At 43.2% G+C, this 19,983-nt stretch overlaps 1 protein-coding gene across 1 annotated transcript; it reads left to right on the top strand.

Annotated features, from left to right (window-relative positions):
- The first annotated feature begins 204 nt into the window (after positions 1-204).
- On the top strand, positions 205-6,121 carry LOC116376107 (uncharacterized). Its single transcript, XM_031835008.1, has 5 exons — positions 205-372; positions 581-748; positions 4,993-5,038; positions 5,262-5,451; positions 6,004-6,121. Exons 1-5 carry the CDS (start codon positions 271-273, stop codon positions 6,119-6,121), a joined length of 624 nt encoding a protein of 207 aa, XP_031690868.1. The 5' UTR covers positions 205-270.
- Positions 6,122-19,983: the final 13,862 nt, after the last annotated feature.

Consider the following 19,983-nt stretch of genomic DNA (forward strand, 5'->3'; position numbering starts at 1 on the left):
CCATTATAAACTGGGTGTTTTGAGCCCTGAATGCTGATTGGCTGAAAGCTATGGTATATCAGAGCGTAAAACATTTATTTGTCCTCTTCTAATTAAGTTGGTAACCAGTTTATAATAACTGTGCGTTGTGTCACGTGTAAGAACAGCTCTTAGCTGTGGTATATTGTCCATATCCATGAGCATTTAAAGAATGGTGTAATTTCTTCCAATCAGAGTTTAAATGAAGATGATCCACATGATCATCAAAGTTTGGAAGGTCAAGTCCAGAAAATGAAGAATGATATCCTGGGTTTAAACTATCCAGAAGATAGTGAAGTGAAGGATCCCCTGCCTCAGATCGAGCTGCAGGCTGAGACAAGGAGAAAAGTTAAGGTGAGAGAATAGACTGAGGAGAGAAAGGGAAATCTGGGGTCTTACATGTCCACACTTTAAACCTGTCCAATATGCCATATAACACGTGTCCTTACAACAGACTTCCATCTCTTAATATTCAATCACCAATTGTTTACTGTAGCTCTTCTCAAAGGCCTGTATAGCAATGGCAACATACAGTATGTCATTGACTGTATTGTCTTTTTAGACCAAGAGGAGGACCAGTGCCAACAGGTCCACAGTTGAACAGAGCACTGATAGTGATGCGGCTGAGAGAGATTTTGTTGATAATCAGAATGATGAAGATGAGGAAAAGGTGAAGAAGGATCCCCTGCCTCAGATGCAGCAGGATGCCGTGAAAAGAAATAAAGTCAAGGTAAGGGAATAGATTGAGCAGAGATGTGGATATTTGTGATATCTTTCATATCTATAACCTGCCCCTTCAGCATGTTGTTCCCGAGGAAGGTAAATTGCCCATGCAATACCCTTTTATCTCCTAACAGTAATTCTAGGGCTGACCCCATTTGGTCGACAGTTTGGTCGATAGGCTGTTGGTTGACTGGAATTTCTTAAGTCGAGCAGCCGCAAAAGTTTGTTTTCTTCATGGTGCACATGGACACCTGTCTGATTCGCACCTGTCTCAGTTGACTAATCCATTGCCGAGGCCACAGGGATGGCACAGTCCATCACGCTAAGACGTGATACTGACATTGTATATGGTTATATCATGTAAAAATAATGGTGCAACACTAATAAATCAAATATTATTTTATAACAAATGCACTTTCTCCTGCATTGGATACGGTCGCTGTCCATGGTTCTGAAACATAATCTTCAATGCTCCGTAGAATTGCCGCCCTTTCCTATGTTGCTATGTGCATAATAGCAAAGTTAACCAGCATATTGGGATTGAGAACAATGCTGCAGAGGCAGCAGCAGTAGCAGAGACGGGGAAACAGCCCTGGCCTGAGCCTAATTGTCTAAGAAAATTGAGGAGAGAGGAAAACCCAACTAAATTAGGTCTATAATCAAAAGCCTAATTTTTAAATGTACCTGGCTTTGTAAATCATCCATATACACTGCTCAAATAAAGGGAACACTTAAACAACACAATGTAACTCCAAGTCAATAACACTTCTGTGAAATCAAACTGTCCACTTAGGAAGCAACACTGATTGACAATAAATTTCACATGCTGTTGTGCAAATGGAATAGACAACAGGTGGAAATTATAGGCAATTAGCAAGACACCCCCAATAAAGGAGTAGTTCTGCAGGTGGGGACCACAGACCACTTCTCAGTTCCTATGCTTCCTGGCTGATGTTTTGGTCACTTTTGAATGCTGGCGGTGCTTTCACTCTAGTGGTAGCATGAGACGGAGTCTACAACCCACACAAGTGGCTCAGGTAGTGCAGCTCATCCAGGATGGCACATCAATGCGAGATGTGGCAAGAAGGTTTGCTGTGTCTGTCAGCGTAGTGTCCAGAGCATGGAGGCGCTACCAGGAGACAGGCCAGTACATCAGGAGACGTGGAGGAGGCCGTAGGAGGACAACAACCCAGCAGCAGGACCGCTACCTCCACCTTTGTGCAAGGAGTAGCAGGAGGAGCACTGCCAGAGCACTGCAAAATGACCTCCAGCAGGCCACAAATGTGCATGTGTCTGCTCAAACGGTAAGAAACGGACTCCATGAGGGTGGTATGAGGGCCCGACGTCCACAGGTGGGGGTTGTGCTTACAGCCCAACACGTTTTTCATTTGCCAGAGAACACCAAGATTGGCAAATTCGCCACTGGCGCCCTGTGCTCTTCACAGATGAAAGCAGGTTCACACTGAGCACATGTGACAGACATGACAGTCTGGAGACTGGAGAACGTTCTGCTGCCTGCAGCATCCTCCAGCATGACCAGTTTGGCGGAGGGTCAGTTATGGTGTGGGGTGGCATTTCTTTGGGGGGCCGCACAGCCCTCCATGTGCTCGCCAGAGGTAGCCTGACTGCCATTAGGTACCGAGATGAGATCCTCAGACCCCTTGTGAGACCATATGCTGGTGCGGTTGGCCCTGGGTTCCTCCTAATGCAAGACAATGCTAGACCTCATGTGGCTGGAGTGTGTCAGCAGTTCCTGCAAGAGGAAGGCATTGCTGCTATGGACTGGCCCGCCCGTTCCCCAGACCTGAATCCAATTGAGCACATCTGGGACATCATGTCTCGCTCCATCCACCAACGCCACGCTGCACCACAGACTGTCCAGACTGTTTTTTGAGCAGTGTATATATTACCAGTCGAAAGGGTTTTTCTTTATTTTTACTATTTTCTACATTGTAGAATAATAGTGAAGACATCAAAACTATGAAATAACACATAGGGAATCATGTAGGTATCAAAAAAGTGTTAAACAAATCAAAATATATTTTACATTTGAGATTCTTCAAAGTAGCCCTTTGCCTTGATGACAGCTTTGCACACGCTAGGCATTCTCTCAACCAGCTTCAATGAGGTAGTCACCTGGAATGCATTTCATAAATTAACATGTGTGCCTTGTTAAAAATTAAGTAAAGGAATTTCTTTCCTTCTTAATGCATTTGAGCCAATCAGTTGTGTTGTGACAAGGTAGGGTTGGTATACATAAGATAGCCCTATTTGGTAAAAGACCAAGTCCATATTATGGCAAGAACAGCTCAAATAAGCGAAGAGAAACAGCAGTCCGTCATTACTTTAAGACATGAAGTTCAGTCAATCCGGAAAATTTAAAGAACTTTGAACTTTTCATCAAGTGCAAAAACCATCAAGTCGCAAAAACCATCAAGCGCTATGATGAAACTGGCTCTCATGAGGACCGCCACAGGAAAGGAAGACAGAGTTAACTCGGCTGCAGAGGATACGTTCTTTAGAACGTGGGCTCACATTGCAGCCCAAATAAATGCTTCACAGAGTTCAAGTCACAGACACATCTCAACATCAACTGTTCAGAGGAGACTGCGTGAATCAGGCCTTCGTGGTCAAATTGCTGCGAAGAATGCACTACTAAAGGACACCAATAATAAGAAGAGACTTGCTTGGGCCAAGAAACACAAGCAATGGACATTAGACTGGTGGAAATCTGTCCTTTGGTCTGATAAGTCCAAATTCCAACACTGTCTTTGTGAGATTAGGCGTACAGATGATCTCCGCATGTGTGGTTCCGACCATGAAGCATGAAGGAGGTGTGATAATGTGGGGGCGCTTTGTTGGTGACACTGTCTGTGATTTATTTAGAATTCAAGGCACACTTAACCAGCATGGCTACCATAGTATTCTGCAGTGATACGCCATCCCATCTGGTTTGCGTCTCCAGGCTGTGTAAGGGCTATTTGACCAAGAAGGAGAGTGATGGAGGGCTGCATCAGATGACCTGACATCCACAATCACCCAACCTCAACCCAATTGTTTTGGGATGAATTGGACCACAGAGTGAAGGAAAAGCAGCCAATAAGTTCTCAGCATCTGTGGGAACTCCTTCAAGACTGTTGGAAAAGCATTCCAGGTGAAGCTGGTTGAGAGAATGCCAAGAGTGTGCAAAGCTGCCATCAAGGCAAAGGATGGCTACTTTGAAGAATCTCAAATATAAAATATATTTTGATTTGTTTAACACTTTTTGGTACCTAAATGATTCCATATGTGTTATTTCATAGTGTTGATGTCTTCACTACTATTCTACAATGTAGAAAATAGTACAAATAAAGAAAAGCCTTGAATGAGTAGGTTTGTCCAAACTTTTGTGACTGGTACTGTATACATATATACAGGAGTAAGACAGATATAGCTTCTATTGCCTGTTTGAGTATTTGTTTAATAGCCTACTGATTCTGTGAGCACCAAGCCTCATGCACCGGCAAAATGTTGAATTAAGCAATTTCACAGATTCGGCTGTTTTTAATATTTGCTATGCTTGTAATAATGGCTTTTATAATTTTTAGTCGTTAGAACAGACTGGTATTGCTTAACATTTGCTTAACCTTTTGTGCGTAGGGGGCAGTATTTTCGTTTTTTGGCTAAAAAACGTACCCATTTGAAACGGCCTATTTCTCAGCCCCAGAAACTAGAATATGCATATAATTGTCAGATTAGGACAGAAAACACTCTAAAGCTTCCAGAACTGTAAAGAAGAAGTTTCCAGAACTGTAAGGAGGAAACTAAATGGCTGAAATGATATTGCGCCTTCAGCATTGACAACACAATAAACACTTGCTGTTATGTGGTGCCTTTTCGCTGCAGTAGGGAGGAGAGCATGACAACGTGCACCTGTCACACAGGCACTCGTTGTCATTTATTTTAATACAGTGTCACCATCGGGCTCTTTCTTGAGTCATTTGTGTGTCTTAATTATTTAATTAAACAGTGTGCTTAAAGCATCAGCCAAGCTCAGTGCCTATGTAGGTGATTGTATTCAAACACATAGGCTGTGTCTGATATGGAAAAATACATTTTAACATTAGAACAGGATGACTCTCGGTCGACACATTTTTTTTTTGTCTGGGACAGCCCTGCAATCAGTCTTACCCTTGCTCTACTCAAAGGGCTGTATTGGAATGGCTTCATACAGTATCTACGCGTATATCATTGACTGTATTGTCTTTTTAGGCCAAGAGGACCAAGAGAAACAAAGTGGAGCAGATCACTGATGCAGGTCATAAATTAAACTCTAATTTCACTGAATGTAATCCTTTTGCATGTAAATGTAATTTAGGATGGACATCTATTGAGCAGAGGACTAATAGCAGAGTGCACATGTTATACTTTCTTGGGTACTTAACTTCACAAAGTACACAAAGTTGGCTAATACATATTTGCCTCAGAAGGTTACATGTTTTCTGACTTCTTTACCTTGGTGAATGCTGCTTTGCACACAGGTCCCTCTACATCTGTGGAATTCTCTGGGATGGCAGTTCAGGGGACATCTCACCAGGGACAATCTAATGAGAAGATCCTAAGTGAGTGTGTCTTCAGGGCCTGTCAGACCAGGGCTCTTGACCTCCCGCCAATCGATCCGGATGCTTTCAACCCGATTATCATCCAGTTTCTGGAAAAACTTACTGAGGAGTATGTCCAAACTTCTATTGCAGTATTTGAATGCAATGTCATCTGGAGGATTTTATAAATTGTATGTGTGTTGGTGTGCTTTTTGGTGCTAAAAACATCAAATTATCTCCTATAGGCATTGGAGGCAGTTAAGCATTGGCAGGATGGACCCTGTAAGTCCCTTAACCCTGAAAATGATTCATAGATATATTAATAGATGTTTCAAGAATATTAGATACAAACCTTTTATCTATCTACAGTATCATCCACATTATCACAAACAGTTACATTCAAAGAGCTTTTTAGTAGCCTACTGCTTTTCATGCTTTCCAATGTATGCCACTTTCATGATTCTCATGAACATATGTGAGATTGTTAGTATCTCTTCGAGGAGCTTGGTTTCAGAGCCCGGCTATGAGTAATCTACCTACACTGTTTCGGTCCTACAGGTGATGAGGGCATTGCTTGCAGAGATGTGCCTGGAGATTGTGCGGTTTGTATCTGAGGCCATCCTGGAGGTCATCATCCCTGCAATTTTCCGTTTTGTACGGATATACAGCCATGTGTCTCCAGTATCCGGCAAGTCCCTGACAGAATCAGAGAGATCCTCTACCACAAACCTGAAGGTTCGCAAGAGAGGCAGCAGCAAATCCTCAAGGTCTTGCATGGCCAAATCAAGCTCCTCATGTAATGGGTATGTTCAGTCATTCCTAAAGAAACCGGTTTCACCTAACTATTCATAACCCATTTTGTGAAAATATGTTTTGTTATCTGTATAACAGTTTACTCTTAATGACCAGTTTAACTGATTACTGAATGATGTATTAATGTCACTACCGTGTCTACTATTGAATATGGAATGCTGTATTGTTTGCTTTGTATTCTCAAAGGTCTCAGACAGTGTTGCCAAATACTCAGGGAGATGGTGAGTCAATATCATCTGAGCCACTCAGGGACTTTTTTGGGATTACTGAGGACAGTCTCCTCACTGGTGTCCAGGATTCCTTCAAAGAGTCGCTGAACAATGTCCTCTGTATCCAAAGAGAGGACCAGGTAGACACTCAAAGTCTATCCCGGGTGATTGTTGGAGAAGTGTCAAAGAAGGTCAATTCCATAATCTCTGTGGCCATCCAAACTCCCATCTCTGGCCCAATGTCCCATGTTATTTTTGCCAGTGGTGGTGTCTCCAGAACCAAGGTTGTTGAGGAGATGGTGTCTGGCGTTTCCAACATACTTCAGATGTATATTAATGGGAAGAGTGTTGAGGAGATTGTTGTTCTCAGAGAGGATGGTGTTGAGGTGGATATGACACATTTAACAGGACAGGTCATGACAGCCCTCAGTGGCACTGTTTTGAACTTCAGCAATAAGGAAGAAAATGACCCCGACAAGAGGGAACTGCTTTGTGTTGTTGCTGACCATATGAAGATGCTTGAAGCTTGTAAAAGTCCCGAGGAGATGCTAAAACAAGGAGAGAGCAACCTCAATATCAAAGGTGTCTAGTCTTCGTCTGTCAACACAAAGTATGGATAGACTACTCACTGAGGAGTTTCAGACCAAGGCCACTGAATCGATCCGGGAGATTGTTAAAAGATTCAGGGGTTGTACATCATGTTGTTCTGGCACTACATCATCTAGTCCAACTCCTCGGATAGGTGAGATCAGAGACCTTATGATTGACCCTGAGGCCTCTGAGTTGGTAAGTACCTTTGTTTCAGACATGGACAATCTTACCCAGCAGATCCTTCTTGAAAACCATCAGAGTAAGATCTGGTCTTACACTGTTGGCTGTTACTACGACATGAAAAATACGCTGAAGAGGATTCTTACCTGTCCAGAAAAAGGGTATCTCGCAAGTACATTTGTGGAGAGCACAAAATATTATTTCTCAATGGTTCCAACTTTGTGCCTAGACATCGGTCATTCCAGTAATGGTGAGGCTGACACATCGGACTCCATTTCTTGTAAACCACTTTTAATAACCCCCTCATCTATGAATGAACAAAAAGGACAAAGTGAGACCCCAAAACCTCTCTTGGCTCTCAAAAAGTATTTGCAAGTCCAAGTCCTCCTTGACACCACAAAAGCGATTGCCAGCCAGGTTCTTGTCTTGTATAAGACTGAGGTGATGGAGAAGTTCTCATCTTCTGTTGGAGAGTGTGATTCTGAAGAGTCTCTGGAGGCCATTCTATTTGTGGATGGCATCATGTCTGACTTGAATGATTTCACCAGTTCGTGTTCCCCCTCACCATCTGAGTTGTTAGACAGTGAACAATGTCTCTCCCATCTCACTTTTCCACTTGGTCTCCAGGACAGCACCACCAACAGTGAATCTACCCTGAGTCTTCCAGTTATAAATATGAAACTCTCCAGTGTGTCTTTCCAGACAAAGGCTAGAAAGGCAGTGAGCGAAGCTCTGAGATCTGTCAACCCCTTTACAAACAGCTTACTGGGAGACTCTGAAGCATCTAAATTGCTGGACACTTTTGTAACAGATGTGGAGACTATTGTTCAGTCCATGCAGGCACATCACTCTGAAAATTTCAGAATTTCAAAAGTGAGCACCCTTCATGCTGCTCGTATTATATATCATAGATTTTGAGAAATGCTGAGGCGTTTTCTCACTCCCTGCCAAGACTCTGTAAAGGTCATCGATGGTGTTACACCAATACATGATGAGACTCTCAAACAGGCTCCTAGTGAAAGTTTAGATTCTCAGGTGACTTGTAAAAGGGATTCTCTTGAAATCCAAGCGGACCTTCAAACCTGTACCAAGGAGGTCATTAGTCAGATCCTCACTGTATCACTCTTAGGAATCCATGGAGGAATGCCTCTCTAGCCTAAAAGGAGATACAGAAGACCTGTCCAAGCTTTTGGATGCCGTTGTTTCTCAGATTGACGTCCTTGCCGCCTCCAAATCATATTTATCTGTTGATGACTATGCTGTCAATACACAGGACAATTTGCATGGTGAGATCAACAATGATGAGGAGGAGGCATCCTCTAGAAGTCTTAAATCCACAGCCTTTGACAAACTATGTACTGATGACTTTCAAACTAAAGCCTCACATATGGCTGGTGGGATCCTTCAATCAGGTTAATTGGCATTGTATATACCAGCCTTGATGCCCTGGTCAAATCATTAACTAGGGAACTACTAGCTAAATGCAATGAGGCTAGCTCTTCACCTCCCTCCATGACACAGTTGTCATCATACAATGCACTTGGCAGTGACAAGGTAGGTAATTCTGGGCTTCCAACAACTTGTAGAAAGGAAAAGAAGAGAGGAAGATTCAGCGCTCTCTGTGGACTCAACCCAAAGGTACATATGTCATCAAAATACACATTTTTAAGATTATTTTTATTCATTACGTACAGTATGATGGTAAACACTGATACCCTTTGTGTGCAATTTCTCCTACTGTATAAATTACTATTTGTTACCCAGTGTACAAAGAAGGTCAACAAGAAGAACCACTGCACTCTAACACCTTCCCAGAACCAGACCCCTGCCGTCAGTGAAACAGGTAAGTCAATACACTCAAATGTGTACTGAACAAAAATATAAACGCAACATGCAACAATTTCAAAGATTTTATTGAGTTACAGTTCATATATGGAAATCAGTCAATTGAAATACGTTCATTAGGCCCTTATCTATGGATTTCACATGACTGGGAATACAGATATGCATCTGTTCGTCACAGATACCTTAAAAAAAAGGTAGGGGCGTGGATCAGAAAACCAGTCAGTATCTGGTGTGACCACCATTTTCCTCATGCAGCGTGACACTTCTCCTTCGCATAGAGTTGATCAGGCTGTTGATTGTGGCCTATGGAATGTTGTCCCACTCCTCTTCAATAGCTGTGCGAAGTTGTTGAATATTGGTGGGAACTGGAACACGCTGTTGTACACGTCAATCCAGAGGATCACAAACATGCTAAATGGGTGACATGTCTGGTGAGTATGCAGGCCTTTCGACATGGGGCCATGCATTACCATGCTGAAACATGAGGTGATGGCGGCGGATGAATGGCACGACAATGGGCCTAAGGATCTCGTGACGGTATCTCTGTGCATTCAAATTGCCATTGATAAAATGCAATTGTGTTCGTTGTCCGTAGATTATGCCTGCCCACACCATAACCCTACAGCCAACACGACGCCATATACGTGGTCTGTGGTTGTGAGGCCTGTTGGACATACTGCCAAATTCTCTAAAACGACATTGAAGGCGGCTTATGGTAAAGAAATAAACATCCAATTCTCTGGCCACAGCTCTGGTGGACATTCCTGCAGTCAGCATGCCAATTGCACGCTCCCTCAAAAGAAGTCAACCAGCGTTTTTCCTTGCTCCTATTTTTCTCAGTCTCTGTCTCTGAGACATCTGTGGCGTTGTGTGGTGTGACAAAACTGCCCATGTTAGCGTGGCCTTTTATTGCCTCCAGCACGAGTTGCACCTTTGTAATGATCATGCTTTTTAACCCACAAGAGTCTACGCCCTGTCTGGGCCGAGGGGTTTGTATCGGCCTTACTGCTATTTGCCCATACAAACGCATTGAATAACAGATTCACTACATGGAACTGAAGTGTATGTCCTAATTCCGAGAGATATAAGAAAGTTGACGAAATATATATATATATTTATATGTATATATATATTTTTTGCACTAAACAGTCTAAGCCCTGGGGGTAGCCTTTAACACTTCTGCGTTAAATAGGCGGATTGAGACTGCTAGGCTACCTGCCGCCCTACATTTGTAAATTATGTAGAATATTACAATTGAAATAATAATAATACAATACTAATTCTTCACACTAACTAGGGTCAGTTAAAGAAAATGTTATGTTTACATTTTTTCCCCCAGCAATTGTCAATGATCAAGAATCCTGCCGACAGAGAGTGTATGCTCCACCAAGAAGAAACCAGGGAAGCGTTCGCTCATTTCCAGGATGTTTTCAGCTATAGGCAAAGCCTTGTCCAGTCCCTTTACTTCCTGCTATAAAAAGAAGAGCACCAAATCTATATTTCAAAATAAATATTTGAAATTAACATAATTGCATTAATTCTTCATTTTGAGTGTTTTTCGTTATATATTATTGGATGATATAACGTGTAGTAGTAGTAGAAGTTGTATAGTTGTCTACATTACTTTTACTTTTAAGATACATTAAAAAAAATAAGAATAGTGTGCACTTCTATGTACAGTTGAAGTCTGATGTTTACATACGCCTTAGCCAAATACATTTAAACTCAGTTTTTCACAATTCCTGACATTTAATCAGAGTAAAAAATCCCTGTCTTAGGTCAGTTAGAATCATCACTTTATTTTAAGAATGTGAAATGTCACAATAATAGTAGAGAGAATTATTTATTTCAGCTTTTCTTTCTTTCATCACATTCCCAGTGGGTCAGAAGTTTACATACACTCAATTAGTATTTGGTAGCATTGCCTTTAAATTGTTTAACTTGGGTCAAATGTTCCAGGTGGACTTCCACAAGCTTCCCACAATACGTTGACTGAATTTTGGCCCATTCCTCCTGACAGAGCTGGTGTAACTGAGTCAGGTTTGTAGGCCTCCTTGCTCGCACGCGCCTTTTCAGTTCTGCCCACAAATTTTCTATAGGATTGAGATCAGGGCTTTGTGATGGCCATTCCAATACCTTGACTTTGTTGTCCTTAAGTCATTTTGCCACAACTTTGGAAGTATACTTGGGGTTATTGTCCATTTGGAATACCCACTTGCGACCAAGCCGTAACTTCCTGACTGATGTCTTGAGATGTTGCTTCAATATATCCCCATCATTTTTGTGGATATCACATCAAATAAAACTATAAATAATCTTATCTAAGTCCTTTACCATTTTAGGGGGTAAGTCAAGTGATAACGAGACAAACCAATCTGGATAACCCTTCATCTTTGGATAATAATACGCGACCGTATAACGGAATATCTCTCATCAAAAAGAGGTTCAATTTGTTCTTTGTTTTCTCAATGGAGTTAAAGTTCAATTCACTCCTTTGTTTTTCATCCTTGCATATAACAATTTCAAGATAAGTAACCTTATCTTTAGATGGGATACCATATACAGTGGGGCAAAAAAGTATTTAGTCAGCCACCAATTGTGCAAGTTCTCCCACTTAAAAAGATGAGAGAGGCCTGTACATTTCATCATAGGTACACTTCAACTATGACTCACAAAATGAGAAAAAAAATCCAGAAAATCACATTGTAGGATTTTTAATTAATTTATTTGCAAATTATGGTGGAAAATAAGTATTTGGTCACCTACAAACAAGCAAGATTTCTGGCTCTCACAGACATGTAACTTCTTCTTTAAGAGGCTCCTCTGTCCTCCACTCGTTACCTGTATTAATGGCACCTGTTTGAACTTGTTATCAGTATAAAAGACACCTGTCCACAACCTCAAACAGTCACACTCCAAACTCCACTATGGCCAAGACCAAAGAGCTGTCAAAGGACACCAGAAACAAAATTGTAGACCAAAGTAACAAAGCCTAACATCAGTAACACACTACGCCGCCAGGGACTCAAATCCTGCAGTGCCAGACGTGTCACCCTGCTTAAGCCAGTACATGTCCAGACCCGTCTGAAGTTTGCTAGAGAGCATTTGGATGATCCAGAAGAAGATTGGGAGAATGTCATATGGTCAGATGAAACCAAAATATAACTTTTTGGTAAAAACTCAACTCGTCGTGTTTGGAGGACAAAGAATGCTGAGTTGCATCCAAAGAACACCATACCTACTGTGAAGCATGGGGGTGAAAACATCATGCTTTGGGGCTGTTTTTCTGCAAAGGACCAGGAGGACTGATCCGTGTAAAGGAAAAAATTAATGGGGCCATGTATCGTGAGATTTTGAGTGAAAACCTCCTTCCATCAGCAAGGGCATTGAAGATGAAACGTGGCTGGGTCTTTCAGCATGACAATGATCCCAAACACACCGCCCGGGCAACGAAGGAGTGGCTTCGTAAGAAGCATTTCAAGGTCCTGGAGTGGCCTAACCAGTCTCCAGATCTCAACCCCATAAAAAATCTTTGGAGGGAGTTGAAAGTCCGTGTTGCCCAGCAACAGCCCCAAAACATCACTGCTCTAGAGGATATCATGGAGGAATGGGCCAAAATACCAGCTACAGTGTGTGCAAACCTTGTGAAGACTTGTGAAAACGTTTGACCTCTGTCATTGCCAACAAAGGGTATATAACAAAGTATTGAGATAAACTTTTGTTATTGACCAAATACTTATTTTACACCATAATTTGCAAATAAATTCATAAAAAATGTGATTTTCTGGATTTTTTTTCTCATTTTGTCTGTTATAGTTGAAGTGTACCTATGATGAAAAATACAGGCCTCTCTCATCTTTTTCAGTGGGAGAACTTGCACAATTGGTGGCTGACTAATTACTTTTTTGCCCCACTGTACTTCCTGTAAAACACAATCCTTGAGTGGAAATAAGACTGATTTACTGGTATTCATTTTCCAACCTGAAACTAAGGAAAAGTCTTCAATACAGGAAACTGCTTTAGAAACCTCATTCCGGTCTCTTAAAAATATTACGGATTCGCCTGGCATTAATAGAAAAAACTGAAATTGACATTTACTATCACGGTGACTATATGAAGAATATTAAACTTGTATACGTTCATGTCACGCCCTGGTCTTAGTATTTTGTGTGTTCTTTATTATTTTGGTCAGGCCAGGGTGTGACATGGGTTAATTATGTGGTGTGTTTTGTCTTGGGGTTTTTGTAGGTATTGGGATTGTGGTATAGTGGGGTTATCTAGAAAAGTCTATGGTTGACTGAAGTGGTTCTCAATCAGAGGCAGGTGTTTATCGTTGTCTCTGATTGGGAACCATATTTAGGCAGCCATATTCTTTGAGTGTTTCGTGGGTGATTGTTCCTGTCTCTGTGTTTGTTTGCACCAGATAGGCTGTTTAGGTTTTCACGTTACTTTTCTTGTTTTGTCTTGTTCGTGTTTATTCGTTTATTAAACATGTATCAAAATGACCACGCTGCATTTTGGTCCTCCTCTCCTTCACCACAAGAAAACCGTAACAGAAACACCACCACAACAGGACCAAGCGGCGTGGTGACAGGCAGCGGCAGCAGGAGCAACAAAGTCTGGATTATACGACTTGGGAGGAAATAGACAGGTGGGTGGTCGACCCAGGGAGAGTGCCAGAGCCCGCCTGGGATTCGCTGGAGCAGTGCGAAGAGGGTTATAGGAGAATGGAGTTGGAGAGACGAACATGGCGGCGTGGAAGGAAGCCCGAGAGTCAGCCCCAAAAATGTATTGGGGGGGAGGCACAGGGAGAGTGTGGCAGAGTCAGGAGTCAGACCTGAGCCAACTCCCCCTGTTTATCGTAAGAAGGAAACCAGAACCAGAGCCAGAGGTGAGCGAAGCAGAGACTGTGAAGGAGTTAATGGGGAAATTGGAGGAGAGAGTTATGAGGGAGTTGCTGTGTTGGTGCATGAGGCACGGAATTCGTCCGAGGAGCGTGTCGGGGATTTGATGGCACCTGGGTCAGCGCTCCATACTCGTTCTGAAGTGCGTGTTAGTCGGCTGGTGAAGATTGTGCCAGCCTCACGCACCAGGCCTTCTGTGCACCTCTCTAGCCTTGCACGTCCTGTGCCAGCCCTGCTCTCAAGATCTCCAGTACGCCTTCACGGTCCGGTCCATCCTGTGCCACCTCCACCAGCCCTCCGGTGGCAGCTCCCCGCACCAGGCTTCCTGTGCGTGTCCTCGGCCCAGTACCACCAGTGCCAGCACCACGCATCAGGCCTACAGTGCGCCTCGCCTGTCCAGCGCTGCCAGTGCCTTCCTTCTCTCTAGCACTGTCAGAGCCTTCCTCCTCTACAGCGCTGTCGGAGTCTCCTGCCTGTCCAGCGCTGCCGGAGCCTTCCTCCTCTACTGCGCTGCCGGAGCCTTCCTCCTCTACAGCGCTGCCGGAGTCTCACGCCTGTTCTGCGCTGCCGGAGTCTCCCGCTTGTTTAGCGCTGCCAGAGCCTTCCTCCTCTACTGCGCTGCCGGAGTCTCCCGCCTGTTCAGCGCCGCCAGAGCTGCCAGTCTGCATGGAGCAGCCAGAACTGCCAGTCTGCATGGAGCAGCCAGAGCTGCCAGTCTGCATGGAGCAGCAAGAGCCGCCAGTCTGCATGGAGCAGCCAGAGCCGCCAGTCTGCATGGAGCAGCCAGAGCCGCCAGTCTGCATGGAGCAGCCAGAGCCGTCAGTCTGCATGGAGCAGCCAGAGCCGCCAGTCTGCATGGAGCAGCCAGAGCCGCCAGTCTGCATGGAGCAGCCAGAGCCGCCAGTCTGCATGGAGCAGCCAGAGCCGCCAGTCTGCATGGAGCAGCCAGAGCCGCCAGTCTGCATGGAGCAGCCAGAGCCGCCAGTCTGCATGGAGCAGCCAGAGCCGCCAGTCTGCATGGAGCAACCAGAGCCACCAGTCAGCATGGAGCAGCCAGAGCCGTCAGTCAGCCAGGATCTGCCAGAGCCGCCAGTCAGCCAGGATCCGCCAGTCAGCCAGGATCTACCAGATCCGCCAGTCAGCCAGGATTTGCCAGTCAACCAGGATCTTCCAGATCCGCCAGTCAGCCAGGAGCCGCCATTCAGCCAGGATCCGCCAGTCAGCCAGGATCTGCCGGAACCGCCAGTCAGCCAGGATCTGCCAGAACCACCAGCCAGCCAGGATCTGCCAGAGCCAAATACCTGCCTGAGCTTCCTCTCAGTACAGAGCTTCCTCTCAGTCCCGAGCTTCCCCTCAGTCCCGAGCTTCCCCTCAGTCCCGAGCTTCCCCTCAGTCCCGAGCTACACCTCAGTCCCGAGCTGCCCCTCAGTCCCGAGCTGCCCCTCAGTCCCGAGCTGCCCCTCAGTCCAGTGGGGCCCTTGGTGAGGGTTACTAGGCCAAGGTCGTCGGCGAGGGTCGCGAATCAAAGGACGCGATGCAAGTGGACTAAGACTTTGTTGGAGTGGGGTCCACGTCCCGCCATCTGGTTGGCGCTTAGTGGGCATCAGATGACCTGTCCTCCACAATCACCCGACCTCAACCCAATTGAGATGGTTTGGAATGAGTTAGACCGCAGTGTCGGAAAAGCATTCCTCTCGAAGTTGGTTGAGAGAATGCCAAGAATGTGCAAAGCTGTCATTAATTAAGGCAAAGTTTGGCTACGTTAAAGAATCTAAAATCTATTTGAATTTGTTAAACTTTTTTTTTATTACTACATGATTCCATATGTATAATTTCATAGATTTGATGTATTCACAATTATTTTACAATGTAGAAAATATTAAAAATAAAGAAAAACCCTTGAATGAGTAGGTGTGTCCAAACTTTTGACAGGTACTGTATATAAATATTTAATTTGTTTGGTAAGGAAGGTGGGGACTCTCTCTCACTCGATGTGCAGAATTTCATTTATTTAACTCGTGATTTCTAAAATATTTGTTTTGTTATATACCAATATTCATATGCATGTATTGGTGATGTGAAATGTTCAAAGATGAACAACAGACCTGAAAACTATCTCCCTCCCCGAGGTTGTTGACTTCAGGCATGGTAGGGATGGTGGGGATGCCAGTCTGTGGAGTGTCTGTGGATAGTGTTCCTAACCATTAGTGTTGGGAGGGGAGACTGCAGGTTCCGCCCCCTGCTTTGACATAAATAAAAGAGAATAATGACATTCTGTTACATGCATGAGCTGCATCCAGCATCACCTATTCATGAAGGGGAAGAGATTAAAACCCAAAAGTAGTTCAAAATATCTTACGAAGTCGATGCCTCTCCTTGTTCGGGCGGTGCTCGGCGGTTGACGTCGCCGGTCTTCTAGCCATCGCCAATCCATTTTCCATTTGTCTTGTCTTGTTTTCCCACACACCTGGTTCTCACTTCCCTCATTATGTGTTGTGTATTTAACCCTCTGTTTCCCTCATGTCTTTGTGTGGTATTGTTAATTCTGTTTCATGTTATGCGCACGTTAGTCTGATGCGCTGGGTTATGTTAACCCGTATTGTTATTTCGTGTTCACTTTGCTTTGTGTGCTTTTGGTTCGCCTAAATAAAAGGCTCTGTTGACTACCCAATATCTGCTCTCCTGCGCCTGACCCCCTTACATCAATTTACACATACCTGACACAATGGCCTCATCCCACGTTGGGAATTATATTTTCACTTTCAATTCAAGATGAACCAGATTAAATCATCAACTCGGAATATAATTCCAAAATACAAAAGCTAGCTAGAGTAGGTAGACTTGACCCTAATCCACAGTATTTTAGACCTAACCTAAACTTTAGTATATACAGTGTGCCAGTAATAGTTTTTATTGCAAGCTCTCTTTCTCTGAAGAGGGTAAATGATGGTGGGAAATTCAGAGGATGTGATTTAATTGGAATTCAGACGGAGTAACTGTTCTCACTCTGTCGATCAGAGGGCCAGCGAGGGATGACAAGCATACAATATCTCATACTTTCATTAAGCCATAGCTGGGACTGCATGGGGCTGGGGTCATCTATGAATGTTATGCTCTGTCTGATAGTCCCAAAGACCTTTACACAAAAAAAGCAGGATACAAACCAAACAATGTGCCAAAGCAGCTATTGTTCAAAGTCTGAAATGCAAATCAAGGAAATGAATAGCCAGACAGATTTTTAACTGGACAGAATTATGAGTGAACAATTAAACTGAATTTAGATCATCAATTAATAACTGTCGCCAAAATGATTAACAGACTTAAAGTTACATTTATTTCCAGCCATTAATTGAAAAATGCTATAATAAGTATAACTTCACAACGTCTGTAAACTAAATATTTTTTTAATCATGTCTCTATTATCAGGCATTTAAACATTAAGGAATACTTGCTTGTGTTTATAAGAAAGGACTGATTCTTTTTCAGTTCTGTTTCATTTGTTAAAATGTTTCTGTCACAACTCAATTCTGCAGAGACTTTGGAGTGACTCATTGCGAGGTGGAGACCAGACCAGAGCGGTGCCCTCCCCTTTTTAAGTACAAGTCCACTTCCAGGAAATGAGAGAGCTTGGCACAGGCCAGGCAGAGCAGCAGCAGCAGCAGCAGAGCAGCACAGTATTGTTGGGAAATGGATGGAGTGATCCTTCAGAGGCCTAATTATGGGGAACCATCACCAAGCTGATCTCACAGAGAGGGGAAATGACCTCACGGGGAAAATCACCGTTCCAATGTGAGGACACCAGCTCATAATAAGGGAATTATATGGGCGTCGTTCTAAATGGCACCCTATTCTCTAAATAGTGCACTACTATTGCCTATATAGTGCACTGCCCTATGAGCCCTAGGCAAAAGTAGTGCACAATATAGGGAATATGGTTCCATTTAGGAAGCTACCCTGAAGTAACTCTCAGTCCCGAGTAATGTCTCTGAAGGAGGATGAGGGGTGTGAGGGTGTCATGTCATAAAACCCTAGAGGAGACTATGGTTAGGACTGATTGTTCTACAGAGCTGACTTTGAAGTATGGAATTGACGATATGCAATCAGACATGAAAACCAGGGCTTCTGATGGTGAGATTGCTGACTCATCTTATATGAAGAGGGGGCTATCATGTGGTGTGTTCATAGGAAAAGTACAGCACTGAAATTAAAGCCTAACAACTGAGCCCTCAGCAGGTACATGGCTTTTGTCTCTCCAATTCTTGCATATTTTGATCTGGGTGGCCAAATATTTGGCAAGTGGGGGTGGGAATGCTTTAAAAAAAAAATACAAAATCAAGCCCCTAATAACAAATGACTAATTTCCAGCCATAAATATTTCTCAGCCAAGCATGGAAAGTGGTATTCACAGCAAGTGACTGTTAATAATGTGCAGTACAGAACAATTATGTCACAGTGTTTGGTCTCCCGTGTGAGAAAGACAGACGAGCTAGCTAGAGCAAGAGCCCCTCCGCAGCCCTCCACCCATAGCAATACTGTATGCAAATATGGAACAGCCTGAGTATGAGAAGTGAATAGAGTGGAGCAGAGCCCAGTTACTGTTGTGACTGTGTTCTGTGGGTGAATGACATCTGTAAGATATTCATTTAGAGAGAGTGGGGTTTATGTAGAATGGGATGTGAATTGGAGCAACATTCCATGGGAAATGAATTGGGAGAGTTGTGGTCTTGTTTGCACTGCATGGAAAATATTTGAAACTACTAGCTACAGTATGTAAAATTATATCAACTATGTATGTGTAATTTCATCTCATGGTTTGTGTTGTGTACCCTCTGATGGCTCAGTCGGAATAAGAAATGTGGGAAATGGGAAGTTTATTTTTATTTATTTGACCTTTATTTAACTAGGCAAGTCAGTTAAGAACAAATTCTTATTTTCAATGACGGCCTAGTAACAGTGGGTTAACTGCATTGTTCAGGGGCAGAATGACAGATTTGTACCTTGTCAGCTCTGGGATTTAATCTAGCAACCTTTCAGTTACTGGTTCGACGCTCTAACCACATGCCTGCCGCAAAAGGTTGTAAAACATCATGGGAACTGAAATGAGAATGTGAATTGTACAAGCAAGAGCAATTTAGTGTGGGAAACTCATAGATAGATGCTGAGGTACAACAACGACAGTCCTGCTTTGACAAATTCCAAGAAAATCTAAATGGAAGTAGCCTAAATGTTTACCACAGATTTTTTCACCCTCGTCTTTATCCTTCCAAGCATAAATTACTGCAATGTTCTTTACATGTCAGCGTTGGCGCCATGTGGAGATTGTAAACTGTGTGACAGGGTCAAAGTGTCCTCAATGCTCCATATATTATGCACTGAGTCCGCAAGTTTAATCACATGAAGCATAAAACATGAGCGAACAAACGCTGGCTGATCTTCTCATAATTAAAATGCAAATAACCTGTTGCTGTTCACCATACTGATTCCATCTGACATGTTGGGATTGTGCTGGACGAACTGCTCTGCTGCCTCTTGCAAAGACAGACCTTTGTCACTGTCAGCCTGCAGAACATACTGTACACTGGGCTTACACAGGCATCAATGGACATGATGGTGGACTTGCTGCAGCTCTCTGACCCAGACTAATAAAGAACCTACATCGTTAAACATGTACAGTTGCCACTTTGCTAAGCTATTTAAAGCCGTGATTCAAATATTCGCAGAAAAGTTATATAAATATGCCAGACTTTGAATAGTCGATAAACTTAATTTAAAACCATAATAAGCCAGTAATATGGCATTTAACAATTTCTTGCAGTGAGTGCTTTGAACACATTGATTTAGGCTTACTTACATTATTTAACCCTTTGGAAAGTATTCAGACCCCTTGACTTTTTCCACATTTTGTTACGTTACAGCCTTAATATGATGAAATTATTTTTTCCCCCTCATCAAGCTACACACAGTACCCCATAATGACAAAGCAAGAGCAGGTTTTAGAAATTTTAGCAAGTGTATTAAAAATGTAAAACTTTAATATTACATTTACATAAGTATTCAGTCCCTTCACTCAGTACTTTGTTGAAGCACCTTTGGCAGCAAATACAGCCTCGAGACTTCTTG

This window comes from Oncorhynchus kisutch, linkage group LG11 (assembly GCF_002021735.2).
Source record: "Oncorhynchus kisutch isolate 150728-3 linkage group LG11, Okis_V2, whole genome shotgun sequence".
NCBI classification, from domain to species: domain Eukaryota; kingdom Metazoa; phylum Chordata; class Actinopteri; order Salmoniformes; family Salmonidae; genus Oncorhynchus; species Oncorhynchus kisutch.